Below are 18026 nucleotides of genomic sequence, written 5' to 3'. Positions count from 1 at the left end.
CACCCTATTTTCAACACCTTGCATTGGTATGGTACATTTGCTACAGTTGATGATAGCACATTTTTATGATTTTACTATTAACTATAATCCATAGTTTAACTTAGGGATCATTGTCATGCAGTTCCATGTATTTTTTTCATTTTTGTTCTAGAAACATATAAATAACCTAAAATTTTCCTTTTTAACCACATTCAAATATGTAATTCAGTGCTGTTAATTACATTCACAATGTTATGCTACCATCGCCACTATCCATTACCAAAACTTTCCATTGTGCAAATAGAAACTCTGTACATTTTAAGCCTTAACTCCCTGTTCCCTATACCTGCCCCACCCTCTAGTAACCTATATTCTCTTTATGAGATTGCTGATTCTAATTATATAGTATCAGTGAGTTCATACAATATTTGTCCTTTTTTGTCTGTCTTATTTCAGACAACATGTCTTCAAGATTCGCCCACTTTGTTGCATGTATCAGAACTTCATTCTTTTTTATAGTTGAATAACATTACATTGTGTACACATTTTGTTTATCCATTCATCTGTTAATGGACACTCGGTTGCTTCCATCTTTTGGCAATTGTGAATAAGGCTGCTCTGGACATCAGTGTAAAAATATCTGTTTGAATCCCTGCTTTAAATTCTTTTATTTAAATACCTAGAAGTGGGATTGTCAGGTCATATGGTAAATACAACTTTCTGAGGAACTGCCAAACTGTCTTCCACAGTGGCTGCTGTGACTTCCACAGTGGCTGGGAAAATTACATTCCCACCAGCAATGAATGACTGTTCTTATATCTATAAATCCTGCCCAACACTTGTAATTTTCCATTTTTTAATAGAAGCCATTCTAGTGGGTGTGAAATGGTACCTTACTGTTGTTTTGATTTGCATTTCCCTAATGGCTAAAGATTTTTTCATGTGCTTTTTGACTATTTGTATAACCTTGGAGAAATGTCTAGTCGTCTTTTGTTCATTTTTAAATTGGGTTGTTTGTCTTTTTTTATTGAGTTGAAGGATTTCTTTATATATTCTGTATGTTAAATCATTATAAGTTATGTGGTTTCCTATTATTTTCTTCCATTTTTAGGTTATCATGTTTCATGATAAAGTCCTTTGGGCACAAAAGTTTTTAATTTTGATGAAGTCCCATTTAGCTATTTTTTTTTTCTTTTGTTGCTTGTGCTTTGGGTGTAAAGTCTAAGAAACTTTTGCCTAACATAAGATCCTGAAGATGTTTCCCTATGTTTTCTTCTAAGTGTTTGATCATTCTGGCTCATATGTTTAGGTCTTTTATCCATTTGAAATTGATTTTTGCATATGATCTGAGGTAGGAGTCCATCTGCATTCTTTTGCAAATGGAGATTCAGTTTTCCTAGCACCCTTTGTTGAAGAGACTATTCTTTCCTAATTGAGTGGTCTTTGCCCCCTTGTCAAAAATCAATTGGCCATAAGTATGAGGGCTGATTTCTGAGCTCTCTATTTGATTTCATTAGTCTACATGTCTGTCCTTGTGCCAGAACCACACTGTTTTGATTACTTTTTTTTTTTTTTAAACGAGATCTGGGCATTGAACCTGGGACCTTGTATGAAGGAGGCTGGCACTCAACCACTGAGTCACATAGACTCCCCTATGTTACCTCATCTGTTTGCTTGTTTTTCTTTAGGAGGCATCAGGAACCAAACCCAGGACCTCCTATGTGGGAGGCAGTGCTCAACTGCTTGAGCCACATCTGCTTCCTGTAATAACTTTTAAGATCGGGAAATGTGAGTCCTGCAACTTTGTACTTCTTTTTCAAGATAGCTTTGGCTATTCAGGGCCCAATACCTTTCCAAATAAACTTGGTGATTGACTTTTCCATTTCTGCAAAGAAGGCTGTTGGAATTTTGATTGGGAGTGTATTGAATCTGTACATTGCTTTGGGTAGGATTGACATCTTAATAATAGTCTTCCAATCCATGAACATGGAATATCTTTCCATTTACTTAGATCTTTCTTGATTTTTTAAAAGTGATGATTTGTAGTTTTCTGTGCACAACTTCTTTACATCCTTGTTTAGATGTATTCCTGCATATTTGATTCTTTTATTTGTTATTGTAAATGGAATTTTTTCTTGATTTCTTCTTACAGTTATTCATTACTAGTATATAAAAACACTAATGGTTTTTGGGTGTTGATCTTTTACCCTGTACTTTGCTGAATTCATTTATTTGCACTAGGCATTTCCTATAGATTTTTCAGGATTTTCTGTATACATGATCATGTTATCTGCAAATATGGAAAATTTTAGTTTTTCCTTTCTAATTTGGATACCTTTACTTATTTTTCTTGCCTAATAGCTCTGGCAAGATCTCCCAATACAATGTTGAATAACAGGGTGACCGTGTGCATCTTAATCTTTTTATTGATCTTAGAGAGAAAGCTTTCAGTCTTTCACCATTAAGTATGATATTTACTGTGGGTTTTTCATATATGCCCTGTGGCAGTTTGATATTATTGATGAATTCCAAAGAGGAGATATTGATTATGTTTGTAAACTGGTCTGTTCCTCTGAGTGTGATAGCCCTTGATTGTATTAGATTCAGCTGAGATGACTTTGATTAAATTATACTAAGATTAGGGCTTTCATTTGACCACATCATTAGGGCATGCAGGATTGAGTCTCTGCCCCCCTTGGTAGGCTATATAAACAGACACTCAATCAAGAATACATGGAAGTAGATACAGAGAATATACACAGAGGGTCCTGCAGCCCAGAAAGAGAGATAAGCCTGATAGTTTACATCTGACTTTGTGAAGAGAACAGAGCAGCTGAGCGCAGAAAGAAATGAGCCCTGGGAAGAGAGATGAGCCTTATGCCAGTCTATAGCTAAGATCAGAAGAAGCTGGGACCATTGAGCTTAAGAGAAAGAAGGCAGGCTGAATCTTTACAGACACAAATGACTTTGGGTGAGAAAGTATCTTTTATAGTACCTTGAGTTGGACTCTTTAGGGCCTTGAGACTGTAAGCTTTTACCCCCAAATAAATACCCTTTATAAGGCCAACAGATTTCTGGTACTTTACATCAGCATCCCTTTGGCTGACTAATACATGCCCTTTATTATGTTGAGGGAGTTTCCTTCTATTCCTAGTTTTCTAAATGTTTTTATAAAGAAGGAACACTGGATTTTGTCAAATGCATTAATTGAGATGATCATGTTTTGGTTTTTTTTCTGCATTAACTGAGATGGTCATGTGTTTTTTTCCCCCTTCAATCTGTCTGTAAATGTGGATTACATTAATTGATTGTCTGTTTTATGTGTTTTTTAAAATTTCAGTAGTGTTGATAGTAATTTCCCCCTTTTCTTTTCTGATTTTACTTGTGTCCATGCTCTTTTTTCTTCATCAGTCTAGCTAAAAGTTTTGTCAATTTTATTGATCTTTTCAATGAACAAAACATTCTCTATACTGCCTTTTTTATACTCTATTTCATTTTTCTTCACCCTAATCTTTGTTATTTCCTTCCTTCTGCTTGCTTTGTGTTTGGTTTGGTCTTCTTTTTCCAGTACTTCTAGCTTTGAGGTTAGGGCTCTGATTTGAAATCTTCCTTCTTTATAAATATAAGAATTTAGAGTTATAAATTTCCCTCTCAGCAGTGCCTCTGCTGCATCTCATAAGTTTGATATGTTGCATTTTCATTTTCATTTGCCTCACAATATTTCCTAATTTCCCTTGTGATTTTCTCTTCTTTTTAAAAAATTATTATTTATTTCTCTCCCCTTCCGTCCCCCCCACCACCCAGTTGTCTGCTCTCTGTGTCCATTTGTTGTGTGTTCTTCTGTGACCACTTCTATCCTTATCAGAGGCACCAGGAATCTGTGTTTCTTTTTGTTGCGTCATCTTCTTGTGTCAGCTCTCTGTGTGTGCAGCACCTTTCTTGGGCAGGCTGAACTTTCTTTCATGCTGGGTGGCTCTCCTTACAGGGTGCACTCCTTGTGCATGGGGCTCCCCTACACAGGGAACATCCCTGCATAGCACAGCACTCCTTGTGTGCATCAGCACTGCGCATGGGCCAGCTCCACATGGGTCAAGGAGGCCCAGGGTTTGAACCACAGACCTCCCATGTGGTAGGCGGATGCCCTGTCCACTGGGCCAAGGCTGCTTCCCATGATTTTCTCTTAACCCATTGGTTGTTTAAGGGTATGTTGGTTACTTTCCACATGTTTGTGAATTTCCCCTCTCTCCCTCTGTTAGTGAATGCTAGCTTTATTTCACTGTGGTCAGAGAAAACTCATTATATGATTTCAATATTTTTGAAATTGTTGAGACTTATTTTGATTAAGATATGGTCTATCCTGGACAATGAACCATGTGTACTTGAGAGTAATGTGTTTTTTGTTGGTGGTGGTTGGAGTGTTCTACATGTCTGTTAGGTCTAGTTGTTTCAGAGTATGGTTCAAGTGCTGTATTTCCTTATTGATCTTCAGTCTAGATATTTTATCCATTATTGTGGTGTATTAAAGTCTCCTACTATTAATGCAGAACTGTAAATTTCTCCCTTCAAACCTGTCAATTTTAGGTGCCTTTATTTTTGGGCTCTGCCATTCAGTATATATCCATATATAATTGTTGTGTTTTCTTGTTGAATTGGGTCCTTTTTCAGTATTTAATGACTGTATTTGTCCTTTGTAACTGTTGTTGACTTAAAGTTTATTTTATCTGATATTAATATAGCTACCCCAGCATATTGTTGGGTCATGCTTTTTTATGCATTCTGCCAATCTCTGCCTTTTGAAGGCAGAATTTACTCCATTTGTGTTTAAAGTCACAACTAATAATGCAGGACTTTCTTCTGCATTTGCTATTTGGTCTTTGTAAGTGTTATACTCTTTTTATGCCTCAATTCTTCCATTAATGACTACTTTCATATTTATTTAAATTTTTTGAATTGTTCCTATTAATTCCCTTCTCATCTCTATCTGGATATATTCTCTATTTTTCTTGTGGTTACCATAGGGTTAAAATTTAACATACTAAATATTTTAAAATCATATTTGATTTGATACCAACTTAACTTCAAAAGCATACACCTACTAATTCTAAAATTCCATCCCTCTATCTCTTTTGTGCTTGTGACAAATTTTATCTTTGTACATTGCATCTTCAAAACCTTAAATTTATCATTACTTTTTAATACATTTGCATTTAGCACCTGTAGGAAATAAGAATTGGAGTTACATAGCAAAAAAATACAGTACTGACATTTATAATTACCCAAATTGTTATCTTAACCAGGGGACTTTATTTCTTTATGCCATTTTGAACCACTGTCAATTGTCTTTTCCTTTAAATCTGAAGAAGTCCTATTAGTATTGCTGGTAGGACATGCCTAGTGATGAACTTCCTCAATTTCTGTTTATCTGGCAATGGCATAATCTCTCTCTCTCCCTCATTTTTGAAAGGAAGTCTCATTGGATATGAAATTCTTGGTTGGCAATTATTTTCTTCCATCTCTTTAAGTATGTCATCCCACTGCCTTCTTGCCTCCATGGTTTCTAATGAGAAATAGGCACTTAATCTAATTGAGACTTCTTTGTACATAACATGTTGTTTTTCTCTTGCAAGTTTCAGTACTCTCTCCTTGTCCTTGCATTTGACAGTTTGATCAGTATGTGACAAGGTGTGTCTTTATTCAAGTTTATCCTGTTTGTGTTCTCTTGGCTTCTTGGACCCAAGAAGATTTGGGAAATTTTCTGTCATTATTTCTTTGACTATTCCTTCTGCCCCTTTCTCTCTTCTCCTTCTGAGGCCTCATAGTGCATATAACATCCCAAAGGTCCCAGGCTATTTTCCATTTTTGTAATTATTTTTTCTTTCTGCTTCTCAGCCTGCCTCATTTCAATTGTCTTGCATTCAGGTTCACTGATTCTTTCTTCAGCCAGCTTCAATCTGCTGTCAAAACTCTCTTGGGAATTTTTCATTTCAGTTATTGTGGTCTTCAACTCTGTTTGGTTCCTTTTTAAGTTTTCTATCTCTTTTTTGAGATTCTCATATTAGTCATTCATTGTTCTCCTGATATCTCTTAGTTCTTTCTCTGTATTTTCCTTCATCCCGTTGAACATACTGAAGATAATTTTTTAAAAGTTTTTGTCCAGCATGTCCAGTCTGGGCTTCTTCATTGATGTTTTCTGGCTTTTTATCCTCTTCCTTTGGAAGGACCATCACTTCCTGTTTCTTCATTTGCCTTGTAATCTTTTGTTGCACACTGTATATTACATTTTAAAATGTTAGCCTGGGATTTATTCCCTGAGATGTCTGCTTCTTGAGTTTATAACCAGCTTTTCTTAGGTGTCAGCCTCCCTCTCAGGAAGGTCTGCCAAAGGTGAATGCAAAATGCAGGGTGTTCCCTGTCTTTTCTGGGTCTATGTCTTGTCCTGTGCTTGCTAGTAACCTTAGAAGTTCCCCCATTTTTAGGAGTTGAATGGCCCCTCTACTTCCCAGGAGCCATACCTTCTACCTTTCCCACTGAGGGACTTAAAGCAGGTACCAGCCAATTGACCTCAATTATTTCTTATACTGCTTTTATTGTCTCTAGTGTCTTTTGAGAAGACTTTTTCTGGGAGGGATCCTTGCCTGAGAGGAGTGGCCAAGGTCAGTTTTTATGGCTGGAACAAGATAAGGAACATACAATGGGAGCAACAACCAGCTCCAAATTGCCCTGGAGAGGAGATGAGGGAAGGCCCAGGCAGGTTACCAGGAGCTTCTTCTTTGGCTCCCTCAAGCTGTGCTTTCCTCACCTGCCCAGCAAATGCAGCTCTTCAACTATTCTCAGCGGCTCTGAGGAACAGTACCCTCTTTAAGTCTCCTCTGCCTGGGGCAGGATGGAACAGTGTCTGCTTAGAGTCAGGCCCCCAGTGATCTAAAGTAGCTAATCAAACCCTGTGATCAGTGATTGGCCCATGCCCATCCCCCGGATCTTGGGGAAGTGGATATTTGTGGCCCTTTCTGCATGAGCAAGCCACACCAAGAGCTGGACCCCACTGCTGCTGGCTGCTAGAGTAAGGGCGCCATGCAGAGAGAGTGATTTACTTTTCTTTACAGCAGTTTATCAGCCTCTTCCTCCTGCTCTTCCCTGAATACTGCACAGTGTTCCACTGGACTCCAGATTTTTTAAATAGTTCATTCAGACAGTTCCTGCTTGTTTACTAGTTCTGGTGGAGGGACCTGTTTCTGGAGCTCCCTATCTGCCTCTTCCCACAATCCTCTTGGGAAGATAAATCTTAAGAGGAGACTGAGGAGGACTACCCAGAGAGATAGGAAGAAATTGTAGGGCTATTAGAATCATGATTGCTATGGAAAGAGAATATTTAAAGGAGAGAGTGGTAAGAAGTAACATGGTTCTATAAGGTCAAGTGTATTTAAGGTGGCCATTGTAACCAGCACAATCCAACAAGAGGGTCAAGAATGATCCCTAAGTTACAAAGTCCAGCATCACACACCAGGGGCACTGTGATGTCTGCGGGAGCCTCACTGGTTTATCTAGGCTTGAATTGTGTGCTTCACAGCAAAAGTTCTATGATACCTGTTATGGCAGTTGGATATTATTGATGAATTCCAAAAAGAAATGTTGATTTTGTTTGTAAACTGCTCTGTTTCTCTGAGCAAATGTTACCCTTAGATTGTATTGAATTCAGATGTTCCACTTTTGCTTGATTAAATTATGATTAGTGCTTTGTTTGGGCCACTTCAGTAGGACGTTGTGTCCCTGCCCACTCACAGAGAAAATAAGGCACAGGAGTCAGTTGGTGTTTTAATGCTGGAGCCCCAGGAAGTAAATACATAGAGAAGCAGATACATGAGGAAGGAGAGAAGCCTCCATTAGATATAGGAGAGGCTCTGGGAAGAGAGGTGAGCCATTCACCTGAAAGTTTACAGCTGGCCCTGTAGAAAGAATACAAGCTGACTAATTAATACATCTGTATTCAAAATTAAATATCACATTAAACAATTAAGGTCTAAAATGATGAATGGACACATTCAAAGGACAGGCTCTGTGTAAGCATGAGAAAAGAAAAATATTCAATAATTATATCCTGTGCCTGAAGGAGCAAATGCCACTCATCTTAAATATAAACATTTTAGTGAAAATCTAGTCTCTAATCTTGCATTCAATTTTGCCAGTATTTGTCTTTAACTCACTTCTACCAATTGAAGTAAGTCTAACCACGAATAACACAAAAGAAAGCTTGTTTGTTGGTGCCAAATATCTGACAAAGCTGTTACAGGTGTGCTTTCTATGTAGGAGAAAATTAAGCATATTTTCTCTTCTACAAAACTGAGTGGTGATTCATTCTTCTCACCTTGTAAGCTGTAAGCAAAAGGTTTATGGTTACCAGGACCTGGAGCATGGAAAGTATTACCAGGATTAAACGCCCTCAGCTTTACAGGATGAAAGTGTAAACAAATGGGAAATTCCTTCTTCTTCAGGCAATTAGGCAAAATCCCCAACGTATTTGAAAAATAAATTAACAACTTCCATTTCTAGATTAAGTAGTCTGAAAAATAAATAACCTTTCTTTAAAACACTTAGAAATTCTGAATAAAATATAACATAATCTCTTAAATCTACAGAGGAGCTTGAAAGAAAGCAAAGAAAACCCACTGGGGACCAAAAACAAAATAACTACAAACCAGAGGTGAAGTGGCAGCCATCCTGAGGGCATTTTCCCAACTATAACTAGAGCCCGGGGTGGAAATAGCCACCCATGAGAAAGAGACAGGGACGTAGGGTAGTAGGAGGTGGGGAACAGAGCTGATGCTGCCACAAAATTTTTGGATCCTTCGAGGACTACACTCTCAAAAGAAGGGTACACTAGGAAAAGCACACCTTCTGATAATGAGAAGTAACAAAGGAATTTGTATTGTTTCAGACTTGGCTCTCATAGGAAAACAAGTGCCCCCTAAATTCATAAAGGTTTGAGATTCAAATATATGCAACCTTCATGTTACAGAAAACACCGAGCCAATAAGTTAATTTCAAGTGGTATAGAGTTGATGATTCCATAAGGACACCTTGCTGAGTCAATGCTTTAGCAGAGACCAGAGAAAACAGTCCACCTATATGGTCATTTAGAAAGATTCCAGCCAAATCTACAAAATGAAAAATATTGATGTGGAAACATATACACACAATAAATATATATTATAAAAATCTATTTAAAAACACAAGGAAGCAGTGCAACATAAGGAAGATTGAAAGAAATAAATCCTGGACCCCACCAGTGCTTCAAGTATTAGTAATGTTGGAAATAAATAGTAAAATAAATATGTTTAAATGTGTAACAGAGGGAATAAAAACACGATCAAGGGAAATAAGTTATTTTAAGACCAGATAGATTGAAAAAGACATAAATCAATCTCATAGAAATGAAAAAACATGATCATGAAATTAAAAAATTAATTTATGAATTAAAGACATAACCTAAGAGTGAATCAATAGATTGGAAGGCAGATATGAACAATTCACTCAAAATGCCATGCAAAGAAAACAGAAAGATGGGAAAAATTAAAGAGAAGTTAAAAGACATGGAGAAAACAAAGAGATATTCAAACACATGTTGAATTCAAATTCTAGGAGAGAGAGGCAGAGAGAGAGAAAGAGAGAGAAAAGCTGTTTTTCAAGAATTATGAAATATAAATCTGTAGATTCAAAATATGCAATGAATACAAAATGGAAAAATAACAAAAAAAAATCAATACCTAGAAATATCATAGTGTAAATGGCAAAATTAAAGTGGCTACTGGTGTATCTTAGAGATATTGCAGGTTTGGTTCCAGACCGCCACAATAAAGCAAATATCACAACAAAATGAGTCACACAAATTTTTTGGCTTTCCAGTATATAAAAAAGTAATATTTACACTATATTGTAATCTATTAAGGGTGCAATAGCATGTCTTAAAAAAATGTACATGTCTAAATTTTAAAATAATTTATTGCAAATACAAAAAAAAAATAAAAACAAAACTTTATTGCCAAAAAATGCTAACCATCCCCTGAGCCTTCAGCGAGTCATAATCTTTTTGCTGGTGGAGGGTCTTGCCTCAAAGTTGATGGCTGCTGACTGATCAAGGTGGTGGTTGCTGAAAGTTGGGATGGCTACGACAATTTCTTAAAACAAGACAACAATGAAGTTTGCTTTATCAATTGACTTTTTAAAAAAGATTGGTTATTTCTCCCCATCCCCTTGTTGCTTGCACTTGCTATGTCTGTTCATCTTCTTTGTTTCTTTAGGAGGCACCAGGTACTGAACCCAGGACCTCCAGTGTGGGAGGGAGGTGCCTAATTGCTTGAGCCACCTCTGTTCCTGGCTTTGTTGTGTCTTTCAGTACGTTTTTTTCTTCTTGTTATGTTTTTTTTTTAAGATTTTATTTTTATTTATTTCTCCCCTGCCCCCCACCGTTGTGTACTCTCTTGTGTCCATTTGCTGTGTGTTCTTCTGTGTCCTATTGCATTCTTGTCAGACAGCATGGGAATCTGTGTCTCTTTTTTGTTGCATCATCTTGCTGCATTAGCTCTCCATGTGTGTGGCACCACTCCTGGGTGGGTTGTGTTTTTTGCACAGGGCGGCTCTTCTTGCGGGGAGCACTCCTTGTGCATGAAGTTCCCCTGTGCAGGGACATCCCTGCATGGCATGGCACTCTCCTAGTGTGCAGCAGCACTGCGTGTGGGTCAGCTCACCACATGGGCCAGGAGGCCCTGAGCTTGAACCCTGAACCTCCCATATGGTAGGCGGGTGGTCTATCAGTTGAGCCACATCTGCTTCCCTGCATTATCTTTTTGTGTCAGCTTGCTGCACCCTCCTGTCACACCAGCTCACTGTCCTCTTTAGGAGGCACTGAAACCAAACCATGGACCTCTCTTGTGGTAGGCAGGAGCTCAATTGCTTAAGCCACATTCGCTTCCCTGTATTGATTGACTCTTCCCTTCACAAACTATTTCTCTGTAGCATGGGATGCTGTCTTATAGCATTTTGTCTAAAGTAGAGCTTATTTAAAAATTGGAGTCAATCTTCTCAAACCCTGCCTCTGCTTTATCAGTTAAGTTTATACGTTCTTCTAAATCCTTTGTTGTCATTTCAACAATGTTCACAACATCTTCACCAGAAGCAGATTCCATCTCAGGAAACCACATTCTTTGCTCATCATAAGTAGCAAGTCCTCACCTGTTTCAGTTGTATCATGAGATTGCAGCAATTCGGTCAGATCTTCCAGCTCCATTTCTAATTCTAGTTCTTTTGCTATTTCTTCCACATCTGGAATTACTGCCTCCACGGAAGTCTTGAACATCTCAAAGTAATCCATGAGGGTTAGAATCAATTTCTTTCACACTCCTTTAAATGTTGCTATTTTGACCTCTTCTCAGTATTCGCACATGTTCTTAATGGGATCTGGAACAGTGAATCCTCTCCAGAAGATTTCAATTCACTTGCCCAGATCCATCAGAGAAATCATAATCTGTGTCAAAATGCATTTCTTAAATAATAAGACTTGAAAGTCAAAATTACTCCTTGATCCATGGGCTGCAGAATGGATATTGTATCGGCAGGCATGAAAAAAACATTAATATTATACATCTCCATCAGAGCTCTTGAGTGACCAGATGCATTGTCAAAGAGCAGTACTATTTTTCTTTCTTTCTGAGCAGTAGTTCTCAACAGTGGGCTTGAAATCTTCAGTAAACCATGTTGTAAACAGATGTGCTTTCTTCCAGTTAGGCAGAGTAGATTTAGCATAACTCATAAGGGTCCTAGGATTTCAGAATGATAAATGAGCATTGGTTTCAACTTAAAGTCACCAGCTGCATTAGCCTCTAACAGGAGAGTCAGCCTGTCCTTTGAGCCTTTGAAGCCAGGCATTGACTTCTCTGTAGTTAGGAAAGTCCTAGGTGGTATCTTCTTCCAGTATAAGGCTGTTTCATCTGTTTACTGATGTTTACTGTTACCATCTTCATCAGTGATCTTAGCTAGATCTTCTGGATAACTTGCTGCAGCTTATATATCAGCATTTCCTGCTTTGCCTTGTACTTTGTTATGGAGAAAATGTCTTTCCTTAAACCTCATGACCAACCTTTCCTAGCTTCAGACTTTTCTTCTGTAGCTTCCTCACCTCTCTCAGCCTCCACAGAATTGAAGAGAGTTAGGGCGTTGCTCTGGAACAGGCTTTGGCTTAAGGGAATGCTGTGTTCTATCTAGACCTCTAAACTTACTTCATATCAGTAGTGAGGTAGTCCTTATCATTTGTGTGCTCTTTGCAGCAGCACTTTTAATTCCTGCAAGCACTTTTCCTTTGCATTCATAGCTTGTCTGTCTGGTACAAGAGACTTACCTTTCAGCCAATCTTGGCATTCAACATGCCTTCCACCCGAAGCTTAATCATTTCAAGCTTTTGATTCAAAATAAGAGATGTGTGGCTCTTATTTTCACTTGAACACTTTGAGGTCACTGTGGGGTTATTAATTAACCTGATTTCAATATTGCTGTATCTCAAGGAATAAGGAGGCCTGAGAAGAGGAAGAGAGTTGGGGGAAAGGGGGAACTGCCAGTGGGTGGGTCAGTCAAAGCACACTCAAGATGTACTGATTAAGTTTGCTGTCTTATATTGGTGTAGTTTGTGGCATCCCAAGCAATTACTATAGTAATATCAAAGTTCACAGTTAATGGTAACAGATATAATAATAATGAAAAAGTTTGATATGTTGCATGAATTATCAAAATGTGATAGAGACACAAAGTGAACACATGCTGTTGGAAAAATGGCATCAATAGACTTGCAAAAGGCAGGGTTGCCACAGACCTTCAATTTGTAAAAAACCCCAAATCTGTGACGTGTAAAAAGTGAGGCACACCAGAACAAGGTATGCCTGTATCTATTTATCTGATTCTCTTTCCTAGTTAACGATGATACAATTACTGATAGCAAAATGCAAGGAACAAAAATTCTCTTTCGTTTCTTTCCACGCTGTTCTATAGTATTTAATATAATCCTGTTAAATTAATTTTATAGCTATAGCTCTTCTGATGGTTTTAATGCTGTTTTGATATTTTTTTTGATATCTTTTTGATATCTTTTTTTGATATCTTTAAGGACCTACATAAAATTTGTCTTACTCTACCATCTCCCCCAAATTACTTTTTATATTCTGTTTTCCAAAACAATCACTGAGGACTGTGAAAAGCATGGATAAATATCTTCTTAAGGCTAAAACAAAAATTATCTGTCTTTGCAAGTATAAAATTATCTCCAAAGAAACTTTTCAGGTACTTGTGTTGTTAGGGGTCAGTAGTAGCTCTTCATAATGATTTTTTGCCAGGTCTCTGCATTTAATACTGATTTATCTTTATGCATATTGTGGCCATGTGAAATAATTACATTTTTGAATGATTTCTCAAAATTTCCTACTCTTTCTCCAGCAAAATTAGATCCTCCTGTCATGAATATAACCCAGATTAATGGATCTTTGGTGGTGGTTCTCCGTGCTCCAGATTTACCATATAAAGACCAAAAGGGAAAAAACATATCCATGGAAAATTACTATGAGATAGTATACCGGGTGTTTATAATTAACAATTCACTAGAAAAGGTAAGTTCGCATGTTTGGTATTTCTCTTTTGTTCATTTAACCAACATTTTGGCCACATAGTAGGTCCTCTCCTTTGCTACTCTCTCTCTTCTTATTTTACCCTATCTTCTTTTAACCCTGTCTCACTATCATCACTGATAAACATGAAATAGTGCTGATTATCATCCTCAGACTGTGTGTATGTGCATGTTCATATATGTGTGCAGGCATGTGTGTAAGAGTGTGTGTGAGGATATGAGGTGAGTGAGTGTGGGTATGTGTTTGTGCTTTCAACCACTCAACTGGTCTTCAGGTGGTCTGCCCTGGATACCTAAAGATCAGTATTAAGTATATTTAATCCCACTTGAAGTCCCCAAATACTCATTTTTATGGGCTTCACAGATTTTATTCTAAAGTAGCTTTTGGATCACAGCATTAGGTATTTGTGCCAGTTTTTCTTTGATCTGCCTGTGCCTTTATGTTGGCTTGATGGTTAATTGAATTGACACTTTGTGTCCATCGATGACAGGTTCCTTTGGTTGTAAGAAACAGAAATCCATTCACACTGAGTTAAATAAAACAGAAGAGGGGAAGGAAACAGAGAAGGGGAAAACAAGAGGTGACAAGCAGGACCTGCTTCATGGTCCACCGGAAGGGAAGGCTGCCAGGCTCTGCCATGTCCCTCCACCCCTCTGATTTGGTCTCTCCATGGCCACATGTTCCACATTTCCAGTTACCTCTACAAGTCACCTCCATTCCTCTCCCTGCCCAGTTCAAATTCTTGAAAAGAAGACTGATGGACCACTGGGTCACTCAGCAGTGGCCGGGGAGGAGTCAGGGCTTCTTCAGTCCCTTTGCTGGGTCACGGCCTAGAACTCACAGGAAGGGGGTTGCCCTGGGGAGGGCCCCAAGGCTCAACTACTGTCCTACCGCAGTGTCCATGCACCTGATCAAAAATGGAGCAAATCAGTGACTTAACGGTCACCATTCCCCATCTGATTCTTGTCCTTGTGCACAGGAGCGAAAGGTGTACGAAGGAGCTCACAGAGTTGTTGAAATCCAAGCCCCAGCCTCTCGCTCTGGTTACTGCGTCGTGGCGGAAATGTATCGGCCCATGTTTGACAGAAGCAGTCACAGAAGTGAAGAGAGATGCGTGAAGACTGCGTAAAGTAGCGGGGCGTGCTCCCAATATATAAAGCAAGAGCTCTCCGAGAACGGCCTGGCTCCTTCTTGAAGGGTCTTATTTAAGGTGTTTTTTTTTTTAATTTTTCCTTAAAGCTGTGTTCACATTGCATATTGGGGACTTCTTTGTTTATCCATTCTTTCTTCCGCTGTCTTTCATTTGTAAACTCTCCTTGAACAACCCAAAAAAGTTATTCGAATTTAAAGAAGAGGTAGAGAATTAAGGGCTCTATGACATACAAACTTTTATTTCTGAACGATAACCTCTCGCATAATAATTCTCTTTTTTTCTTAGACATCAAAATAAAATTTAAGAACCAAACAATAGTAGTCATTTAATGAAATGTTACTGAATTAATAATATATAGAGATACAGCATTACAGACTGAAGAATCCCAACACGATCTTTTTTACTCTCTATTGAGCCAGTTAATCCGGTGTAGATATATCAATTTAAATGTTTCATGGGAATGACAATTTTCCATATATTTATTTTCTATTTTATACAAATATACTTTTTTCTTATGTTTACTTTCTTATGTGAAATATTTCTACTTAATGAAGAAAAATTTGTTTTTAATTCTCTGTGTCTTTAAAGCAGTAGTAAATAAGAACAGTATTTGGGCAAAAATTTCTCATGATTTTTGAATTAACATTTCAACAATATCATATAAATCCAAAAAACAGCCCACCTGATACAATATTCCCTCATCTAACACATACCCACATTGAAGGACTTCTTGGGTTTTTTGTTTTTGTTTTGTTTTTAATATTGTCTTAAATTCAATAGCAGATATATTCTTTTTCAGAAATCTTACCTCCAAGTCTAGGCCACACTCCCTTCTCAACGCTTCTGGCAAATGGTCTCCTGCCAGCTGCAGCTTCATGTCTCTACCCAAGGCTCTTAGGAGGGAGAGTTGGACTGGGGCTGTGGGGGAAGAGTCCCTGGCTTGAAGCAGGAAGCGCAGTGGGCAGAAGGGACATCTGAGAGAGGGACGAGTGTGGGACCTCCCCTGCCATTCCTGAGTCAGGACCTAGGCAAGCCATAATAGCTTAGGGTGTCAACAGAAAGCTGGCTTCTTCCCTTGGGTTTCACCTTGGGTTTCTGTTCAAGGTCGTTTCTTGTGAGCTGGTCTGTATCAGGGAACATTAGCATGATTCCTTGTGAAGATTGCTCCAAATTGTGGTTTAAAAATATATAGTTGGTCCTTCTAGTTATATACTCTTGCACACAATAATAAACTTTTTTTTAAAAGATTTATTTCTCCCCTCTCCTCCCCCCTCCCCCCATTGTCTGCTCTCTGTGTCCATTCACTGTGTGTTCTTCTGTGTCTGCTTGCATTGTCAGGCAGGCGGCACTGGGACACTGCATCTCTTTTTTGTTGTGTCTTTTTGCTGTGTCAGCTCTCCGTCTGCACAGCACCCCTCCTGCGCAGGCTGTGCTTTTTTTTTTCATGCAGCATGACTCTCCTTGTGGAGCACAGTCCTTGCGTGTGGGGCTCCCCTATGCAGGCACAGCACTCCTTGCACGCGGCAGCATGGGCCAGCTCACCACACAGGTCAGGAGGCCCTGGGGATCGAACCCTGGACCCTCCATATGGTAGGCGGGTGCTCTACCTGTTGAGCCTTGTCCGCATCCCCACAATAATAAATTGATCACAGATTTTTCGTAAATGCATGGAGGGAGAGAGTAAGAGACAGAGAGAACAGCTACAGAACTGGTTTTATTGAACCAATGGAAAAAATGGATTTTAACATAGATCTAGGGACTGAAAAAAATTACATGTTTTTGAAATATGTAATTGTGCTTTTGCTTACTGGTTTCTTTTTCCTTTTGTCCTGTTTGGGGGCAAGGGAAAGTGAATTAAGAATGGATGGGTATCACTAATGAAAGATGTTAATGTGGGAAAGTGGGGGGGGAGGAAGGGTGTGGGGCATATGGAAATCTCATATATATCTATATATATATATATATTTTTTTTTTTTTGAGGTACCGGGTCCGGGGATTGAACCTGGGACCTCATATGTGGGACACCAGCAGTCAACCATTGGCCCTGTCGGCTCCCATCCCCTACATCCTATACCGCACCCCCCCAATGGCTCCCTCATCTGTTTGCTCATTGTTTGCTCATTGGATTTTGCCCATTGTCTGCTTGTTGTCTGTTTTTTCTTTAGGAGGCATTAGGAACTGAACCTGGGACTGCCCATGTGGGAAGAGGGTACTCAACTGCTTGAGTCACATCTGCTCTCCCCCTCCCTTATATTTTTGACGTATCATTTATGTAAACTAAAGCTTCTTTAAAGATAAAAAAATACATATTAAAAAAAAAGTGTGGGTGGGTGGGGAGTGAGGATAGGTGTTGCTCAGAGCTATGTTTACGGACTTCATCCTGAAGGCTAATGAAAAAACAATTATAGACCGCGGACTTGGCCCAGTGGTTAGGGTGTCCGTCTACCACATGGGAGGTCCGCGGTTCAAACCCCGGGCCTCCTTGACCCGTGTGGAGCTGGCCCATGCTCAGTGCTGATGCACGCAAGGAGTGCCGTGCCACGCAGGGGTGTACCCCGCATAGAGGAGCCCCACACCCAAGGAGTGCACCCTGCAAGGAGAGCTGCCCCGCGTGAAAAAAATAAAAGCACAGCCTGCCCAGGAGTGGTGCTGCACACATGGAGAGCTGACACAGCAAGATGATGCAACAAAAAGAGACACAGATTCCAGGTGCCGACGAGAATATAATCAGACAAAGAAGAACACACGGCAAAAGGAACACAGAGAGCAGACAATGGGGGGCGGGGGGGAAGGGGAGAGAAATAAAATAAAATAAATCTTAAAAAATTAAATAAATAAATAAAAGAGAAGATAAGCAGACATAGAAGAACACACAGCAAATGGACACAGAGAGCAGACAGCAAGCAGAAAACAATGAGGGGGGAGGGAGAAATAAATCTTTAAAAAATATATGATTGTCACATTCTTCATTGTGTTATGAATATATTGCCATACAATTTCAGTAAATATGTTCATTTTTTTCACTTTGCATTTTGAAATTTTGTTATTTCGGTTAAAAGAAGGATACAAGTTTTAAGTTTGTCAGATGAATTCCTAATTGGACTTCTTTAACACGTCCCACACTACACTGGAGCCAGTAGGAGCCAGTGCAGTTAGCATGATTGCAGATGTTCATTGTCTCACCCTAAGACCAAATGGCAATTCCACTCTTCCTGTCACTCACCCCACAAATC

At 38.9% G+C, this 18026-nt stretch overlaps 1 protein-coding gene across 1 annotated transcript in view; it reads left to right on the top strand.

Annotated features, from left to right (window-relative positions):
- IL22RA2 (interleukin 22 receptor subunit alpha 2) overlaps nt 1-17821 on the top strand; it is a 29985-nt gene extending 12164 nt beyond the window's left edge. Inside the window, exons 4-5 of the mRNA XM_004468549.4 lie at nt 13453-13622; nt 14620-17821. Coding sequence (XP_004468606.2) covers nt 13453-13622; nt 14620-14769 — 320 coding nt within the window. The 3' untranslated portion in view covers nt 14770-17821. The remainder of the gene's footprint in view (nt 1-13452; nt 13623-14619) is intronic.
- The last annotated feature ends 205 nt before the right edge of the window (nt 17822-18026 follow it).

This window comes from Dasypus novemcinctus, chromosome 11 (genome assembly GCF_030445035.2).
Source record: "Dasypus novemcinctus isolate mDasNov1 chromosome 11, mDasNov1.1.hap2, whole genome shotgun sequence".
In the NCBI taxonomy this organism is placed as follows: domain Eukaryota; kingdom Metazoa; phylum Chordata; class Mammalia; order Cingulata; family Dasypodidae; genus Dasypus; species Dasypus novemcinctus.
Note: the sequence above shows the minus strand (reverse complement) of the source record. Positions and strands in the feature narration are given on the sequence as shown.